The sequence below is a fragment of the Podarcis bocagei genome (assembly GCF_964188305.1).
Source record: "Podarcis bocagei genome assembly, chromosome: 10".
In the NCBI taxonomy this organism is placed as follows: domain Eukaryota; kingdom Metazoa; phylum Chordata; class Lepidosauria; order Squamata; family Lacertidae; genus Podarcis; species Podarcis bocagei.
Genome location: NC_138135.1, coordinates 18,481,148 through 18,500,555, shown reverse-complemented (window position 1 = coordinate 18,500,555; position 19,408 = coordinate 18,481,148). Strand labels below are relative to the sequence as shown.

At 44.6% G+C, this 19,408-nt stretch overlaps 1 protein-coding gene across 1 annotated transcript in view; it reads right to left on the bottom strand.

Moving 5' to 3' along the window:
• SLC15A5 (solute carrier family 15 member 5) overlaps positions 1-10,920 on the bottom strand; it is a 47,651-nt gene extending 36,731 nt beyond the window's left edge. Inside the window, exons 1-3 of the mRNA XM_081210167.1 lie at positions 10,894-10,920; positions 8,216-8,664; positions 5,928-6,150 (exon numbers count right to left, since the gene is read on the bottom strand). Coding sequence (XP_081066293.1) covers positions 5,928-6,150; positions 8,216-8,588 — 596 coding nt within the window. The 5' untranslated portion in view covers positions 8,589-8,664; positions 10,894-10,920. The remainder of the gene's footprint in view (positions 1-5,927; positions 6,151-8,215; positions 8,665-10,893) is intronic.
• Between the last annotated feature and the right edge of the window lie 8,488 nt (positions 10,921-19,408).

Genomic DNA, 19,408 nt, shown 5'->3' with positions numbered 1-19,408 from the left:
TCAGCGCTAGCTGAAAAAGCAACTCATAAATTACATGTTGCCATAGGCTTGGAGGATCCTGAAAAATTCCATGCTGTTTGGTGAGATTTTATCATAGATGCAACCAATACATAGGATTCCCTCTCCGCTGCACAATGTGAAATTTGGTTTTCCTAATGGTCGAAAGTACTTTAGTTACCTGATTCAAATCTCTTCCAATTGCACTTGTACTTCCATGCTTAAATGAAAAAACAAATGGTTCTGAGGGTACTTTCTTTCATCCATCCAATTTGTTGTGATGGGTGGTATTCAACATAAATCCTGCTCAGAGCAAACCCACTGAAGCTGATGGGCATGACTAACTTAGAGTCATTAATTCCAAGGGGCCTACTCTAAGTAGGACTTACTTGAATGCCACCCTGTGGGTGAGATTGACCCAACCAATTCTATCAGCAGAAGCCCTGAAAGAGGGCGTTCCTCCCTCTCCTTCACTCATGTGCCTACTGCACCCCCAAAAATTGGGTAAAGGGGTAAGGGGAATCCCCAGGACAGCATGCAGAGGGAGCAAAGGGGGGAATTGTTCTGTCTAGAATGATTGCATAGAAAGAATGACTGGAACAGAAAGAATGAATTCCACCCTGTATCAATATCAATACCCCATGTTACAGGTGAGAGAAGGCAGCATTGGGCAGAGGACTACTGTCTTCAATTACAGCCCTGTGTTTTTCAGAATACAGTGGTACCTCGGGTTACATACGCTTCAGGTTACAGATGCTTCAGGTTACAGACTCCGCTAACCCAGAAATAGTACCTCGGGTTAAAAACTGCTTCAGGATGAGAACAGAAATTGCGCGGCGACGGCAGGAGGCCCCATTAGCTAAAGTGGTGCTTCAGGTTAAGAACAGTTTCAGGTTAAGAACGGACCTCCAGAACGAATTAAATTCTTAACCCGAGGTACCACTGTAAGGCTAGTGCTTCTGTCCTGTTTTATAATGTTGGTTTCACATTGCAGCACATTTTGTGCTATGGAACTGTGGGGTTTTGACTGATATACAGGCAATGACCAATTGGTGTGTGACCGCGCACCTGTGCATCGCACCAAACCCAGAAGTAACTTTAAAAATGGCAAAAATGGCCCCAAAAGAGTCCAGAAAGGGCAAAAAAAGCATGAAAACAGCACCTAGTAATTGCATGAGCCTTTGCAAGTGGGATCTCAGGATTCTTTGCACTGACCATTGAGGCCTGTGGAGAGTTGGAGTTTGAGCAAGGAGATTTGGAGGGAGCGATTATGATGGAGTTTGGTGTTTGGGAAGTGCTGCTGGTTTTTAAAAGGGGATTCCAAGGTTTCCAGACGTTTAGAGTGTTTCAGGCTTTTCCAATGGTGTTTCAAAGATAGTGGTACCTCGGGTAAAGTACTTAATTCGTTCCGGATGTCCGCTCTTAACCAGAAACTGTTCTTGACCTGAAGCACCACTTTAGCTAATGGGGCCTCCCGCTGCCTCCGTGCGATTTCTGTTCTAATCCTGAGGTAAAGTTCTTAACCCAGGGTACTATTTCTGGGTTAGCGGAACCTGAAGTGGGTAACCTGAAGCGTATGTAACCTGAAGCATATGTAACCCAAGGTACCACTGTATATGCAATTTCACATAGACGCATGGTGCCTCAGAATATAACCCCTGCGTAAATGGGGAGTTTCCTATACCAGCATGTTGTGCTCCATTTCAATCGCATCAGTAAGCACGGTGTGGCACAACAGCAAACATCATTGGGCAATGCTACTACTACCCCATGAAAACCGAAGGAAAGAACTGCATGCCTATCTACCACCCGAAATTTCATCACTTTACCCCTGCAGTTTTCTGGGTTAAGAGAGAAGCCAATGGATTTTTCTGGAATCAGATAACACAGAAATGAGCTCTAAACGCGCATTTACACCCCCATAGTTTTCTGAAAGTGGCTTTTGGCTCAAATACAATGCAGAAATTAACAGTTAGAGAGGCGTTGGGAAAATGGAACAAACTCTGGTGCGGATGCAGCCTATGTCTGGGCTGCAGGCCTGCACGTGGGGGGACCAGCCAATACCTCATCACCTCCTTTCTCCTTGACTTGGTGATGGTAAAAGCAGACAACACTCTGGATGCAGAATTGATGGTCAACGTAAAGGCCTGCATTGCCAGTGAATTATCTTCTCAAAGCATATAGCTAAATTAGACACATCCTTATGACCAGCTATCAAGTAAAAAGAAGGCCTGAGCTATAATTACGTGCACTTACAATGAAGAGGCCAAAGACTAAACTTCATTATGCTAGATTTAAGATCGGAGCCATGTGTCCTTTCTTCAAACCACACAGTGCCGGAGAAATTAGCTTTTTATTACCTGCCTTACTTTGCCCAGCAAAAGCCCCAAGCACCGCCCCGCTCGGTTTACCCCAAGGGTACATTTTATATGCATTAATCTTTCCCTTTGTAATCAACACCACAAAGTGTCACTTTGATTAAACAAAAAAAGAAAAAAGGAGAGGAAAAAAGGCTCCTCTGAATTACTAGGACTGCAGTACAATAAATTCTCTTGAGCTATCGCTCAGATTGGTCTTCAGACTAAATTCTCCAGAGTCTTATTTAATCAAAAAGATGTTGCTAATTAAGGATTAAAACCTGGAATTTTATTTATTATTTCAAAAGGGAAGATTTTTTCCCCCCTTCCTTATTCTCTCCTTCGGGTAGGTCAAGGAGAAGGAATTTGCTCGGAGGAACCAAACCATCTTGCTACCTTCTGCAAAGCTGCAATATTTAAGAATGTTTGGATTTAATCCAAAGACGGAGATATCAATATAATTGGGGAGGAGGGGGTGGTTATGGAAGCACTGAAAATATCCTTAGAAAACTGTCCCAAAATGGAAGAAAGCAAATATATTTCTACTGATAATGTAATTATCAATATTAAAAAGTTCAGTGGTAGAGATAAGCAATTTTCATTACTCTATAGATATCAATTGACTTGCCAATGCCAGGACACCTGTGTGGCCAACAACTGTTTTGTGAATGGCCATAGTTCAATCATGCAATTATCAGTATATGTACTTTTCTGAATTTTATTTCGCTCTGACTCCACTGCTTACAATTCCTTCCTCCCAGCTGTGTGCGTATGTGTTGATGAACTCAGCTGTGAAACTGCTGTGAAACTTATGTCAGGATAAATTTGTTACAAGAAAACAGAAGAGGGGGTCCCCAAATGAAAATAACAGAAAGCCCAAGTCTCGGGGACCCAGTTACAAAAATAATATCCTTTGTAATTGGGTTCCTGTGACTTGGTCTCTTTGGTATAATAAATTTGTGAGCCTTCGTGGTGCCACAAGGCTCTCTGCTGTTGTTTTTAAAAAATGGTATGCAGACGGTAACGCCTTTGGGAAAGTATTTTAATCAGAGGTAACTAAAATGTATGTGTTTCATATCAAAGCAGATGAGAGCCATGGAGAGGAATAGGCATTTATTATGACCTCTGCAGGAAATCTATATGGAGCTATTCAAAGTTTGTAAGTCATTGCGGCTAGGCTCCCTGTACTATTTATTAACCCAGAAAGAGGTTGGCTAGTGTTCGACAATGCGATCATTCATATCTATGAAATTATTTTTTACATTTATGTCCCAGCTTTTCTCTAAGGAGCTGAAGATTATGTTTGTGGTTTTCCACCTCCCATCTCACTTTACCCTCACAACAGCCCTGCAAGGTAGGTTAGATGGGAAGCTATGACCGAGCTTAATGGATGAAGGAAGATTTGAAACTACTCTTAGTACAGCTCTTCGTAAAAAGAAAGGTGAAGGTAAAGGACCCCCGGACGGTTAAGTCCAGTCAAAGGCGACTATGGGGTTGCAGCACTCATCTCGCTTTCAGGCTGAAAGAGCCGGCGTTTGTCCACAGACAGCTTTCTGGGTCATGTGGCCAGCATGACTAAACCGCTACTGGCACAACGGGACACCGTGACGGAAACCAGAGCGCACAGAAACACTGTTTACCTTCCTTCCGCAGCGGTACCTATTTATCTACTTGCACTGGCGTGCTTTCGAACTGCTAGGTTGGCAGGAGCTGGGACAGAGCAACAGGAGCTAACCCCTTTGCCGGGATTCGAACCGCCAACATTCTGATCAGGAAGCCGAAGAGGTTCAGTGGTTTAGACCACAGTGCCACCCGCATCCCTATCCTTGCTTAACACAACAATGGTAGCCTTGCCTCATGCATGCCTTCCCAGAGCTGCACCAGAACAAAGGTGATTCTTCCTTCTCTTGGGGAAGGTCTATAGCTCAGTGGAAGAGTATCTGCCTTGCAAGCAGAAGGTCCCAAGTTCAATTCCCGGCATCTCCCGGTAGGGTTAGGAGACCACAGCGCCACCCCTGTCCTCACTCTAACCACTATAACCATGCCAGCTCTTCCACATCTTTCTATGCCAACACATCTCTGTTATGATCCCTTTTCAGTAACATCTACTTGTTTAAATGATTATTAATTTGGCCTGCAAGAACTGTGGAATTATTAGCTGCTGTGTTGCCATGTTCTCTGATGTTGCACTGGTAGAAGGCAGCTCTGAGAAAGCAAAGTGAGTTGCTTGTGGGGAAAGTGTCCTCAATAAACACACGAGACATAACTGGCTGTGTTCTTAGATAAACAAGGTATGCTGTTCATTGTATCAAATTGTAAATTTCAACAGAAGTAACTCATAAAGTTCAACAAACGAACAAAGCAGAAGACCCAGTGGATCAGATCATTCTTTAGTCAATTCATGCATAAGGTCCATCCATGTAATGGTGTCTATTCCACTTGTCTGTTCATAAAGTCCAAACAATTCACATGAGAGGTTGTTACAGTTCCAGAAAATTCTTTCACAGAGTCTAGACAAGGATTTCCGGAATATTGGCCTTGTTTCACCAAGTAGTTAAAGCACATAAGTAGTTAAAGCACATAAGTGATATTACAAGACAGTGGTTCTTATGGCACAGTAGTAGCTGTGGAAACTGCTTCACGTGACCATAGGTTTGTTTGTTGTTTTGTGGGGAAACTGTGGCATTTCAGATGTTTCTGGACTCCTCGCACTACCCTGGGATCAAGACGAGACCTAGGAGAAGCTAGTAAGCCACTATGTATTCCCACGATTTTCCAGAATGTTTGCTGAAGGGAATATACAGTAGTACCTCGGTTTAAGAACAGTCCTGTTTAAGAACAATTCGGTTTGCAAACTCCGGAAAAGCAGAAATAGTGTCCTAGTTTGAGAACTTTACCTCGGTCTAAGAACGGAATCCGAATGGTGGAAGCGCACCAGAAGCAGGAGGTCTCATTAGGGAAAGCACACCTCGGTTTAAGAACAGTTTTGGTTTAAGAACGGACTTCCAGAATGGATTAAGTTCGTAAAACGAGGTACCATTGTACTAGGAATGCAAGAATGCACCAGGTGCATGCTGGGTACACAGTGGAGCCAAGATGGCCATGTACCTCTGGGAACTTACAAGAAGGATATGAAAAGGATGGTCATCCCCAGTCATTTGCCATTAGCATCTGGTAACTGAGAAGTATGCACTCTCTGAGCAGGGATGTTGCATTTAAGGGCCAACCTTGATGCAAAGCTAAACACACTAAAAAACCCCAGCGCTCAACAGCCAACCCAATATCCCTGTCAACAATTGTTCAGTGGAGATTTTAAAACTGGCAGTCTCACACAGGAGCACCTCAAGCACAATGGAGGGAATAAAGATTTAAAAGGCATGGGCTGTACCCCTGCAGAAGTGGTTGGACTACAGCTCCCATCATCCCTGGTCCCTGATCATGCTGACTGAGGCTGATGGGAGTTGGAGTCCAGCAACATCGGAGTCAGGATATTTCATCAGCTACCGAGATCTTTCAAAGCAACACCCCTTCCCCACCACTATTCTCCCAATTGCAACAGCGGCAAGCACTGACCAGTTGAAGAACGACAGAAGCTCCTTTTCTCTGTAAGCATCAAGGTCGTAAACGCTCAAGGGGCACACGATGGCTCTTATTCCTCCTGAGCCAAGGCAGGTGGCTGACAGCCCCACGTAAAAGAGGACCTGTTGCTCTCTTCTAGCCAAGGTGTGGAGGACGTAGTGCTTATCTATGAAAAAATCTTCAAAGGGGAAGGCGACGACAGGTAACAGGGCTGTACCTGCAACATGAAAGGCAGTGTGTGTGAGAAGGGCAGGATGAAGAAGAAGAAGAGGAGTTTGGATTTGATATCCCGCCTTTCACTCCCCTTCAGGAGTCTCAAAGCGGCTAACAATCTCCTTTCCCTTCCTCCCCCACAACAAACACTCTGTGAGGTGAGTGGGGCTGAGAGACTCCAAAGAAGTGTGACTGGCCCAAGGTCACCCAGCAGCTGCATGTGGAGGAGCGGAGACGTGAACCTGGTTCACCAGATTATGTGACTACCGCTCTTAACCACTACACCACACTGGATGAAAGGGTAACTAAGAAATGAAAGCATTCCTTATGACATTTTTTTTTAAAAAAAAATAGGGGGACAGTTGTGTAACCAGACCGTGTTAAACGCCCCAAATGATTTGACAATTCTCTGTCTGCCCCCACCAGCATAATCATCATAATCATCATCATCATTTATTATTTATACCCCACCCATCTGGCTGGGCTTCCCCAGCCACTCTGGGCGGCTTCCAAAAAAATATTAAAATACTGTAATACACCAAACATTAAAAGCTTCCCTAAACAGGGCTGCCTTCAGATGTCTTCTAAAAGTCTGGTAGTTGTTGTTCTCTTTGACATCTGGTGGGGGGGGCATTCCACAGGGAGGGCGCCACCACCGAGAAGGCCCTCTGCCTGGTTCCCTGTAACTTGGCTTCTTGCAGTGAGGGAACCGCCAGAAGGCCCTCGGTGCTGGACCTCAGTGTCCGGGTAGAACGATGGGGGTGGAGATGCTCCTTCAGATATACTGGATCATCAAAAGGACTATCAGGCTGTGCACACCTTATTATACCTTCAAAGCATATGTGCTCTTCCAAGCCCACATTTCCAGCAAGTTCACACTCCTGTCTCAGCGACATCTATGCTGGCTTGGTCTTGCCCACAGAATGGAAGATGGAGGGATCCCCAAGGATGTGCTCTACAAGGAGCTGGCTTCAGTCACCAGCCCTATTGCCAGATCAACTCTACGTTACAAAGGTATCTACAAATGTGACATCAACCCCGCCGTGTGGGAATCCCTTGCAGATGACTGCAGTGCCTGGAGACAGGCAGTCAGGTCGTGTATCCACAGCAGTGGCCAGAGGAGGAATGACCGCTGGGTGCAGTGCAGAGAGAAGAAATGCCATTGTGCATCTGCAGTAGCACAACCGGATGCCTTCATCTGCCTCTGCTGCAACAAAACATGTCTCTCCCATATCGGTCTCTACAGCCAAAGGCACACTCCTCCATTGCCTCCCAAGACAGAAGGATGCCAACAATAAGATGTACATTCTTTCCCTCAAAGGATTCTAGGCAATGTAGTTCACACACATTCACATCCACCCCCCCCCACACACAACAGAGTTACAATTCCCAGAATTCTTTGAGGAAGAAAATGTGCTTCAGATGTGTTTTAAATGTATACTGTGCACACAGCCACAGTTGCAGCGCATGCTACATCCATGGCAGAAGGTGCTCTATTGCTGCACCACCATTTTTGTCCAGAACCACCCAAAATAGTTTGGGAATCCATCATCTACATAAATGACAATCAAAGAAAACAAATAAAGTACCCCAATCAAGTCGCAGGGATTGGAGAATATTTTCTATCCTTAAGTTCAGTTGTCCACATTTCTACAATAGTGGAAATCACAATAGTGATTTTCTTTCTTTAAAAAAATAATAATGTCCTCATGACAATTCATCAGCATTTCAGTTGAAGTCTTCTAATGCACACAACTGTATGCAATTCCCCCTAATATACATACCTTTGCAAAGCAAGGTATACACTCCCTATACAATGCATTGTTGCATGTTATTTCCACTTACATCTTTTAAACACAATGTACCCAAGCACATGCATTTAGCAGACATTAGCTGCAGAACTGCCTTGCGAAATTGCAAAATTTGGAGATGTGCAAATTTAGAGAAATTGCATTGTTTCGGTTTGCGTACTGTTTGCAGAAAGCCCGAATTGGGTAGGTTCGCCTTGGAATGCTAACTGTGTCTGATTTCATCCCCACCCCTGGGAAGTGGCGCTACCAGATACCTACCTACGAAATGCAGAAACGCACAGATATACGCCAGTTTGCTCCGTCCCACCAGGCACTGGGCAAGCCAGCCCATCAGAAGCGGAGCCACCATGCAGGCGCCTACAAAGCAGAGATTGATCGTGGCTGCCTGGTGGTTGGGATAGCCAAGCTTGATAGTGCAGAAAAGGATCATGTTGCAGACGATGCCAAAGAAAGTGAACTTTTCACACAGCTCCACAAGCAGTAGCCAGATTGTTCCTTGGATTTCCTTCCTTGGCTTAGAGCTGGAGATGCCATCGCTGTCTTGCCTGGCTGTGGGTTTTCCGCCCTCCTTCATGGGTACAGTGCTTAGCAGTTGCCCATCTGGCATGAGTTTCATATCTACAAGAGGCATCACTTGCTGTTGCTGGAGGATAGTAGTTCGGGGCAAGGCAATCTTTTTTGTGTGAGCGCACTTCAGTCACCCGCTTCTGTAACCGGCACACAAGTGAGACCGTTGCGTTAAATTCCACATCTCGCCACAACAATTCTCAGATCCTCATCTTTTACAGATCCAAGCCGTCTAACTAACTTACTTGAGCACGCAGGTTTTTCAGAAACCAATCGGTTTAATTAGCTCGTTATGTGGCAAACATGACCTTCCCCCCTCTGACCGCAAAGCAACAATTGCCTATTAAAATTATGTGAATCCAATAGAAAGTGCAGCAAACTTTATCTGCCCGCTGCAGATAAAGGTTTAAATACCGAGGAAGGCTAAAGCACCTCAGCAAAATTCAAGTATTGGGATCAAGGAAAAAATAATGCAGGGCTAATATTCCAACGCTTTTAATTAAGCAACTGCGGATGAAACTGGGAGCAAAGCGATAAAGACAGGAAGGATGCACATAAGCAAATGAACAATAGCTTATCGTTATAACATTTCTTGTTATTATTCGAGTTAAATTGAGATAAGAAAGTTAATTAGGAGGGGGGGGGAGTATACGCCACTACATTTAAGTGCAGTAAGTCGTATCTCTGTCAGCATCCCTCCTGCCAAATAATTGCAATGGACTAATGAAAACAGGGTGGGGGTGGGTATCGTAAGGAAAATCTCCGTGCAAAATTTATCTGTTTTGACTGTGTTCTGGTCGCAACTGTTTGCTGCTATTCAGAAGGGAGAAAGTGCCTTTTTTTTTTGGAGGGAAGCAATGGTCAGTGGCAAGCAGACAAAAATTAAAACTAAAATTAAGAAGTGAATTCCACGCAGAAGGGCAGCAGCCATTGTGAGCTGACTGGGGCATTGCTGTTACACAGAGGCTCTGAACCAAATGGACTCCTGTTCTGAATCCGAGGTTCAGGGCAATGCTGCCTGAATCCCATGTTGAGAAAGGCTGCTGCTGCACTTGTTGCAAAAGCTGGCTCCTCCTGGACTGTGAATGCTGTCCACCCATCCATCAGTGTTGTGCAGATGTGCAAATAAAAGTATATATCATAGGGCTGACATATGTGTGGGATTTCAAAGGTGGAAGTGATGTCTGGGGGGAATTTCTGGAAGACAGCGGTTTGTCCTGGATCTTTGGCAAGTACAGTGGTACCTCGGGTTACAGAAGCTTCAGGTTACAGACTCCACTAACCCAGAAATGGTACCTCGGGTTAAGAACTTTGCTTCAGAATGAGAACAGAAATCACATGGCGGCCGCAGGAGGCCCCATTAGCTAAAGTGGTACCTCAGGTTAAGAACAGCTTCAGGTTAAGAATGGACCTCCAGAACGAATTAAGTTCTTAACCCGAGGAACCACTGTAAACTGAAAAAAAATCACAGTTTTTTGGGGGCTCAACGACTTTCGTGGTATCTTGGTTTTTCCTTTTTGTAATATGGCAGCCCTAATATATCATAAAGATACCATAGTCACATACACAGCACACATATGAAGCACTACAATACCAGTTTAATAGCCATGGAGAATCCTACGAACTGTAGTTTGTTACAAGTGCTATAATAATAATAGTAATAATTTATTACTTATACCCTGCCCATCTGGCTGGGCCTCCCCAGCTACTCTGGGCGGCTCCCAACAGAATATTAAAATACAATAGTCAATTAAATATTAAAAGCTTCCCTAAACAGGGCTGCCTTCAGATGTCTTCTAAAAGTCAGATAGTTGCTTAGCTCCTTGGCATCTGACGGCAGGGCGTTCCACAGGGCAGGTGCCACTACCGAGAAGGCCCTCTGCCTGGTTCTCTGTAGCTTCACATCTCGCAGGGAGGGAACTGCCAGAAAGCCCTCAGAACTGGACCTCAGTGTCTGGGCTGAATGATGGGGGTGGAGATGCTCCTTCAGGTGTAAGGAGTGTTCATCTTATAGAGCTACAATTCCCAGCACCTCTAACAATCTACAGTTCCCGTGGTTCTCCATGGCTGTTAAAGTGGCATAAGAGTGCTTTAAATGCATGGTGTGAATGCGATGTTAGGCTACTTGGTCTCCAAGAGTCAGCGAACTGCTGGGAAGGTACAAGGAAAGCAACATGGGAGGCAAGGGCTTTGTGGAGGCAAGAAATGAATGCGCAGCATCTTTGCAGAGTGAAAAAAACCATTCAAAGACATTCAAGACACAGCCCCATCACTCACCACTGGGCAAGCATATAATTTTTTAAAACATGCGTTTCAAACATGCAATTTTATTGCACATACTTGTTTTAAAACTAGAAGTTTTCCAGTACCTGATACAAGCAGCAGTTGTGGTCTGGCCTCCCTTCTTGCTGCCAGTTTCAGCTTCTGACAGTCGGAGCCTTCAGTTCCAAGACACCCCCCCCCAAAGGCCTAATCCTGCATTGATTTAAGCCTCACTAGGGGAAGATTTAAGACTGACTTGGGAGTGAACCCCAGTGGGACTTCCTTCCAGTAAACATGCAAAGGTCAGAGCACTCTTACCAAACTTGCAGCATGAGACCCGAGAGAGTCAGCAAGCCAGGTCAAACCACCCTCAGGATTTGCATTCCACATTTATAGCCCCTGATACCACATAGCAGGCTTACTCCAAAGCAAATCTCATGGAACTGAATGAGACTTGCTCCCAAGTAGGGAAGGTGCACTGAATATGTCCATTTTGGTTTCTCTCAGTTTCTCTCTTTTCCACTCTCACATTCCCACATTAGTTTGCAAATTAATTCATTAGCACCTGACTGAAATTTCATGTAATATGCTCATTTTTGTATGCCACTTTGTCCAACATATGCCTTTCCCCTAATATATCTCTGCTATTTTTTTAGTAATACAGTGGTACCTCGGGTTAAGAACTTAATTTGTTCTGGAGGTCTGTTCTTAACCTGAAACTGTTTTTAACCTGAAGCACCACTTTAGCTAATGGGGCCTCCCACTGCCGCCACAGTATTTCTGTTCTCATCCTGAAGCAAAGTTCTTAACCCGAGGTAATATTTCTGGGTTAGCGGAGTTTGTAACGTGAAGCGTATGTAACCTGAGGTACCACTGTATATTCATTTCTATACGACATTTACTTGAGTATATGCACATTTATATGTACATGGTACTCGATTGCAAAATTTGACAACATACGAATTTTGAGAGGTTAGGGTTCACATATTGTTTCGCAAAGTGTGAATTAGGTGGGTTTGACTTTAAATTCAAATAGAAACAAAATTCTCCTCCATCCAGACTCGCAACTAGCCTGCATGGGATTGCAGCCAAGGGCTATAATACATCCACATTTGCTCGGAAGCAGCCTTTCAAATTTAAACATTTTAAATCATCGGTTTTAACTTTTCTGTTAATAATTTCGTTGTTCCGTCCTCTTTGTAAACTGCTTTGAGGTTCCCCTCCCCTCCACAATCTAGTGGTGCAGTATAGTTCCAAATCTGAAAAGAAAACATCGGTGGGCAACTCTGTGTATATTTGCAAGAAGAAAGATTTAAGCTATTTCGCAATGTTCTTGGAAGTCTGTTTGAATCAAACAGGGAGGGGGGAAATTAGGTACAGAGGGATGGGCGGTAATTGCCATAGACAAGAGATATGTGCTAAATCCTTCCTCTTTGATTTCTAGGAGCCCTGTTCTCTTTGGTTACTGAGATTTCATTTAGAGGACAGCCCATGTGTGTCTTGAGTTATTATTTGGCGCCATAAGGTCTAGAAACTCTTAGAGAAAAAGATTGGATCTAATGATGCCCGATTAACACCAGACACATACCCTCCAACATTTCTCCGATTAAAATAGGGACATCCTATTCCAATAACAACAACAACAACAACAACAACCACTCACAATAACAATAAACCCTGCCCATCCGACTGGGTTGTCCCGGCCATTCTGGGCGGCTTCCAACATATATAAAAACATAAAACAACATGAAACAACTTCCCTAGACACGGCTGCCTTCAGATGTATTCTAAAAGTTGTACAGTGGTACCTCTGGATGCAAACAGAATCCATTCCGGAGCCCTGTTCACATCCAGAAGTGAACGCAACCCACATCCGCAGGTCGCGATTCGGCGCTACCACACATGCGCTCTGTTACTTCCGGGTCACAGTGGAGCACAACCCGAAAATATTCATCTTGAAACTACTTCAACCCGAGGTATGACTGTATAGTTACTTTGCTCAGGGATTGCATAACTCCATACCCTCCAACATTTCTCCAATGAAAATAGGTACGTCCCAAGGAAAAGTGGGATATTCCAGTATCAAATCAGAAATCAGGATGCAAATCCAGGACTGTCCATGGAAAATAGGGACACTTGGAGGGTCTGTAGATGTGGTGATGGGCAAACTCCCATTGGCTTCCACTGATTTTTTGTGGCCCTCTAGCCTTTCCTGAGCCTTCTCAAATGGGAGAATCACAAAAAACCAGAGGGATAGGAGGAGCCCTGGCTGTCTGATGAACTTGGGAGAAGGAGGTTGGAAGGCTGGCTAGCAGTGGTGATGGTGGTCAAATCCAGATAGGAGCCCAGTCTCTGCTTTGGAACTGTCTGGGTTTGCCTCACACCGGGCATGAGGCACCAGGGAGTTTCCCAGTCCAGACTTTGTCCCCATTGCTAACAGGGAACAAAACCCCCTTCCAACACACACACACAATCATAGCTGTCAACTTTCCCCCTTTTTTAAAGGGAAATTCCCTTATTCTGAATAGAATTCCTCACAAGAAAAGGGAAAAGCTGACAGCTATGCACACAATGCTTGTAGGCAGATCTTTGCTCACAGTTACTGAGAAACAAATGCTACTAAGTTTGAAGATGCTTACTTCCTAGTCAGTGGGCTGCATTGCCTCAGAGACCAATTTGCCCTGCTTATCTCCACACAATGCAGCTCTGGAGGCAGAAAACTCAGGCTCCAGACCCTGGTCTGTGCACAAGCTGTTGTGGCAGAAAGAGCAGGCAGACACAAGCAGGAGAAATACCTTTTTCAGACTGGCTCGAAACATGTTTACAAACTGAGTCTGGTGGGGCTTACTCTCAAGTAAGTGTCTGTAGTATACCACTATGCAAGCATCTTGCGTTTCCCCATCTGCAGACTTTCCGAAGCAAAGCTTCTCTAGCAATCAGAATCATAGAGGTAGGATATCCCTTCTGTCAATCAGTTGCAGACACAGAGATGCCAAGTATTTTGTTGTGATAAGGCTCCTGTGCATGCAGCTGGTGGAAGATTTCTCCATGTCAGGTAGCTGTTAAAGGCACGCAAACTAATTGAAAGTGGCTGTATTGGGTCCATAGGAGCTAATCTAAGCTAATCTATGGTAGGAAAATAGTGGGCAAGCTTTCAGATCGTTCAGAACTCTTCATCAGGTTGGCTGGAACTCAAATGCTTGCTCACATTTTGGTTGTGTATTGACTTGCTGTGTATTTTGGTAAGAATTCACAAAACCTGGCAGAAGTGAGATATGGGAAAACTGGAAGGTTTTTGGAGTACAGTGGTACCTCGGGTTAAGTACTTAATTCATTCCGGAGGTCCGTACTTAACCTGAAACTGGTCTTAACCTGAAGCACCACTTTAGCTAATGGGGCCTCCTGCTGCCGCCGCGCCGCCAGAGCATGATTTCTGTTCTTATCCTGAAGCAAAGTTCTTAACCTGAAGCACTATTTCTGGGTTAGCGGAGTGTGTAACCTGAAGCATATGTAACCTGAAGCGTATGTAACCCGAGGTACCACTGTACATGGAAAGTTTGTCTATTAGGCGAAATCAAGGTCCTAGCTCATAAAAATAATGAGCAAGGCTTTTCAGGAAATGCTCTTTCTTTACCTAGAATCCTAGAACTGCAGAGTTGGAAGGGACCCTGAGGGCATTGCAGGAACCCTGCCTACAGCCGTCCCTGGGTGGGCTCGAACCACCAACCTTCTGGCTAACAGAAGGTTGCACTGACCTATTGCGCCACTTATTTGGATATGGGAAATTCACAATTACCCTGCCCAGCCATGAGCTTCTTGGTTACATTCACACCATGCATTTGAAGTGCACGATTTCTCCCAAAGAACCCTGGGAATTATAGTTCATGCCTTCACAGAGCTACGATTCCCAGCACCCTCAAAAACTACAGTTCCCAATATATATATATTTCTTTTCTTTTTTTGCAGAAGCCATATAATTTAAATGTCGGTTGTGGATGTGACCCTGGTCTTTTGGTCCAGCCATCTACGTAGCTGGACTGCTATGGCAGAAAGAACAAAGACGATGGTCCCAGGCAGACTTAGTAGAAATGGATATAAGTTCTATTGAAATGAGAAGGACTTCCTAACATAAGAGTGCACTCTGAGCAGGTTGCAGGGAGAGATAAGATGTTAATATAAGACACAAAGAAATAAAAACTTGGAGGTTCTCTTTTTTATGGCTATAGGAGGTTCGTCTTATTTATGGCTGTAGGGACAACACATAATAATTAAGCTTTTTTTAATGATGTAATTTAGTCAGAAATGATATTTGGTCACAGATCATAAATCCACAGTCACTGAAGGATTCTCAGGACGCAAAATACCACCTCAGGAGGAGTGATTTTCCTGAGGTTTGCAGCAGGGGAAGAAGGGGTTAAGCACTTCCCCCACATGCCTGCTCTGATAACTTTACTGATTATTCCTCCCTCCCCAACAGCTGATGCAATTTGCATTTTTAAAAACATGCATGTTAAATGCAAAGATGCACTGGACGTCCTGTCTACTTTTCTCTTCAAATATTCAACTATACCTCAGGCCAAGCAAATGACAGCAAATGACAATACCTGACAGCATTGTAATTTCAGTGAAAATATCATGGGTGGGGTATAGATTCCCCTCCCATGCTTACCTTAGGTCAGCTTCACAGTACATAGTTATGGCCTCCCACAAGGAACCTTGGGAACTGTAGTTTGTTAAGGGTGCTGGGAATCGCAGTTCTGTGAGGTGGAAACTGCAGTGACAGTAACTCAAACAGTGACAAAGTTTAAGGCCAACTGCAAAAGAACAGCCTTCCAATGGCAGTGGGATGGAAGTAAAGAGGAAGAGGAATTAAATCAGGCATGGGGAATCTTCAGCCCCCCAGATGTTGTCACACCACACCTCTCATCAACCATGACATTGCTGATGGGGTGATGGTTTTTTTTTAAGTCCAGCAACATCTAGAAGACCACAGGTTTCCACAGCTGCTTATGAGGCAGGGAGTTCCACGTACAGGACACTGCCGTAGGAAAAGGTCTCTCATCTCTTGCCACTAAGCACTCCTCAAAATATGAACAGGCATTTCTGTCTTAAAGGACAAACAGATACACAAAGGCGGAAAAAATCACTCAGGCAATTTGACCTTAAGCCATTAAAGGCTCTAGAACAGGGTTTCCCAAACTTGGGTTTCCAGCTCTTTGTGGACTACAATTCCCATCATCCCTGACCACTGGTCCTGCAAGTTAGGGCTGATGGGAGTTGTAGTCCAAAACAACTGGAGACCCAAGCTGTGGGAAACATGCTCTAGATATCTTGGCCACCGCTTTCCATTGTACCAACCGCCAATACAATAAAGGGTCACATGATCCCAAACAGCTGGCTTCGGTCAAGTTTTTGGCAGCATCATTCTGAGCCAACGGAAGTTTCTGAGTAGTGTTCAAGGGCAGCCCCACACAGAGTGCGGTGCAGTAGTCCAAAAACGTAACTGAAGCATGCAAAATCATGGCTACATCTGACCTCACCACAAATGAGCGCATCTGGTGCACTACTCTAAGCTGGCTGAAAGCACTTTCTGGGGCTATAAACACAGGCACTTATGTTTTGGCATATATCCATATTCAGCAAAGGTTGAAGTCCATTCCACCGTTCCATGATTTTTGGCACCATTGTGCTTTCCTCTCAAATGGCACCTGCTTTATTATTTTACGTCTTTGCTCCCTTTCTCTTTCAGCCTCAACCCAAACATATATAATTATATCTGTGCTAGGCAGTTTTTCATATGTTCACAGGCTCTTGTCTTATTGCACCTATTTGACGGTTTTATAATTTAGAGGTAATTGCATTGCAATTATTTTTCATGATGCATGGTGAAGTTTTATATCGTGGAGTTGGCAGATATTCTTTACGATGTTGTTTTCTCTAATGGGTAAATTAGACCTAGTTCTATCATATAGAAAGATGGCTTTTTAAAAATCCCATGACAAACTATAGATTGGAGAAAGCACTCAAGATCCCCCCCCTTGCATCTGCCAAAAAAGGGGGAGGGATATGTAATTATGTGATCAAGTAGTGCCTACAAGTAAAATAATACGATATGTGCATCTGGTTCCACTTGTCATCTGATAATGATGGATAGTGTCCATTCACAGGTTGGTCTCATGTATAGAACTGGGAAGGAAAATCTCCTTCCATTGCCAGCTATGTTACTTTAATTAGGTTTACGTCAAGTAGGCACCAATTCTAGGGAATCGTAATTGGAATCATAATTGGTCAAGGACTGTTGTGCTCCTCTCTTGCTTGTGGGCTTCTGATAGGTATCTGACTGGCCACAAGATGCTGGTCTGGTCCAGTTCTTATGAGAGGCAGTGTGGTGTAGTGGTTAGAGTGTCAAACAAGGCCATGGATGACTTGGTTCAAGTCCTCACTTGGACGTGTAGCTCAGTTGTGAGTTGATTTGGTGCAGACTTGGACTGTAACCCTAAGAACGAGTACTAGGGAATCAATCTCATGAAAGTTAGTGGGATTCATTTCTGTATACAGTGGTACCTCTGGTTGCAAATGGAATCTGTTCTGGAGACCTGCTCGCAACATGAGCAGAACACAACCCGTGTCTGCGTGTCTGTGTGTGCACAGGTTGCGATTCGCTGCTTCTGCGCTTGCGGGTAACATCATTTTGCATGTCTGTGCATGCGTGAGCGGCGAAACCCGGAAGTAACCCTTTCCGGTACTTCTGGGTTGCCGCGGGACGCAACCTGAAAATGCTCAACCTGAAGCAAACGTAACATGAGGTATGACTGTAATCTTGCAAAGGGTCACACTGCCCCGCACACAACACACCATTTGGAAGCATAAGAAGATGTCAAGGAGTTGTCAGTGAGCCAGGTCAACCACAGGGCAGGCACACATACGGGCAGCACAGAATGCAATGAGTTCTTTATTAACAGAAAATGCCATCACTGCAGAGTCCTCTGGTTCATATAAATCCAACTGAGAAGTTGCTGAAACTGACCACTAGCTGTACCCTTCCCCTCTAGCCTAGGGTAACCAGACGTCCCCGGTTCCCAGGGACAGTCCCCAGATTAGCAAATCTGTCCCCGGGAAATGTGGCAGCAGCAGCCCAGAGCCAGCCTGTTAGCGCAGTTGGCTCTGGCTGGCTTCAGGAGCTGCTCGCTGCCATGGCACCCACCATTTTTCCTGCGCCACAGCAGCGAGCAGCTCCTGAAGCCAGCTGTGCGCCATTGCCCAGTTTTTAAAAAAATTCTGCACATTTATGTTTCACAGGGTGCAAAAGAAGGGCTTTGCACTTTTATACAATATGAATGTGTGCTTGGGCCCAGGGTCTTTTCCCTCACCATCACCACTACTGACTCCCTGTTGCTACTCTGCTTAAAAACAACAACAACAGTGTCCCCGGATTCATTGAAAAAAATTTGGTAACCATACTCTAGCCTCTCACTCTGGATGCCTCCCAAGCAGAGGGTGAGCTCCTCCTCGGGGACTGTCTGGCTCTTTGCTCAGCAATATGCAGAACTCTCCTCGAACGGAGCGTCAGAGGGGGAGGATAGTCCGCAGGACTGTGGCGGTCTGCACTCACACTGTAACTCTCGGCCTCTAACTCTGTCCTAGAAGGCCCTCCTTCTCCTGACCTTTGATCGCTCACATCCCCTACTTCTAGTACATAGCTGTCAACTTCTCCCTTTTCTTGCGAGGGATCCTATTCGGAATAAGGGAATTTTCCTTAAAAAAAGGGAAACATTGACAGCTATGTTCTAGTACCTCCCAGCTCATCACTTCTGCAGACTGTTTTTCAGTGTCCCGCAACCAGGATCCAGGATCTAAGTCATCATCTTCTGAGCTCTTGGGCAGGTGGCTCCCACCACTCTTCCTCATCATCCAGCCAGTCCCTGACAGAAGAGCTTTGTTGGATCAAAGGTCTGTCTAGTCCTTTGACCTTCTCTCTGGGTTAGAACAAGAGGGGGAGGAGACCTCTCCCAGGGTTGCTTCTCATTAACATGTACTTAAGAGGGATCTGTCTTCTGAAACCTGGAGGTGGCATCTAGCCATCATGGCTAGATGCTCCCCTTATTCTCAATGAACTGGCCTCCTCCCCTTTTGAACCCATCTAAATCTCGGTGGCTTAATGTAACTAGAATACCTGTCAGTTTCTGAAAATCAAGCCATGTTTCCCAAAGCTTCCTTTTTTATTTTGATGCATATGATTTCCAAAATAAAATAAAAATAAATTGTTTGTTTTTGTCGGAGATGTGCATGTTTGATCTCCCTCTCTCAGCAATAGGTAATTTAAGCTTGGATAAAACACAAGAGCAATTTATTGCTTTTAGTACGAAATGGTTTATAATTAGTTCTGCGCTTGGCAGCTCTGCGATGGATTGAAATAGATAGATCTATATTTACCAAGTCTCCCACAACATTTTGCAGCTGGGGAAATGCTTGTTTACTCAGAAGTAAGCCCTATTGCTTTGAATAGGACTTCTTCTCAACCCATGCATAGGTCTGCCACCTTAGGAAGCCCATGACCTTGCTGACTGAAGCAAAACTCAAACTCAGGTGTCTGTTTCTGCCAAATTCTTTAATGAATGAGAC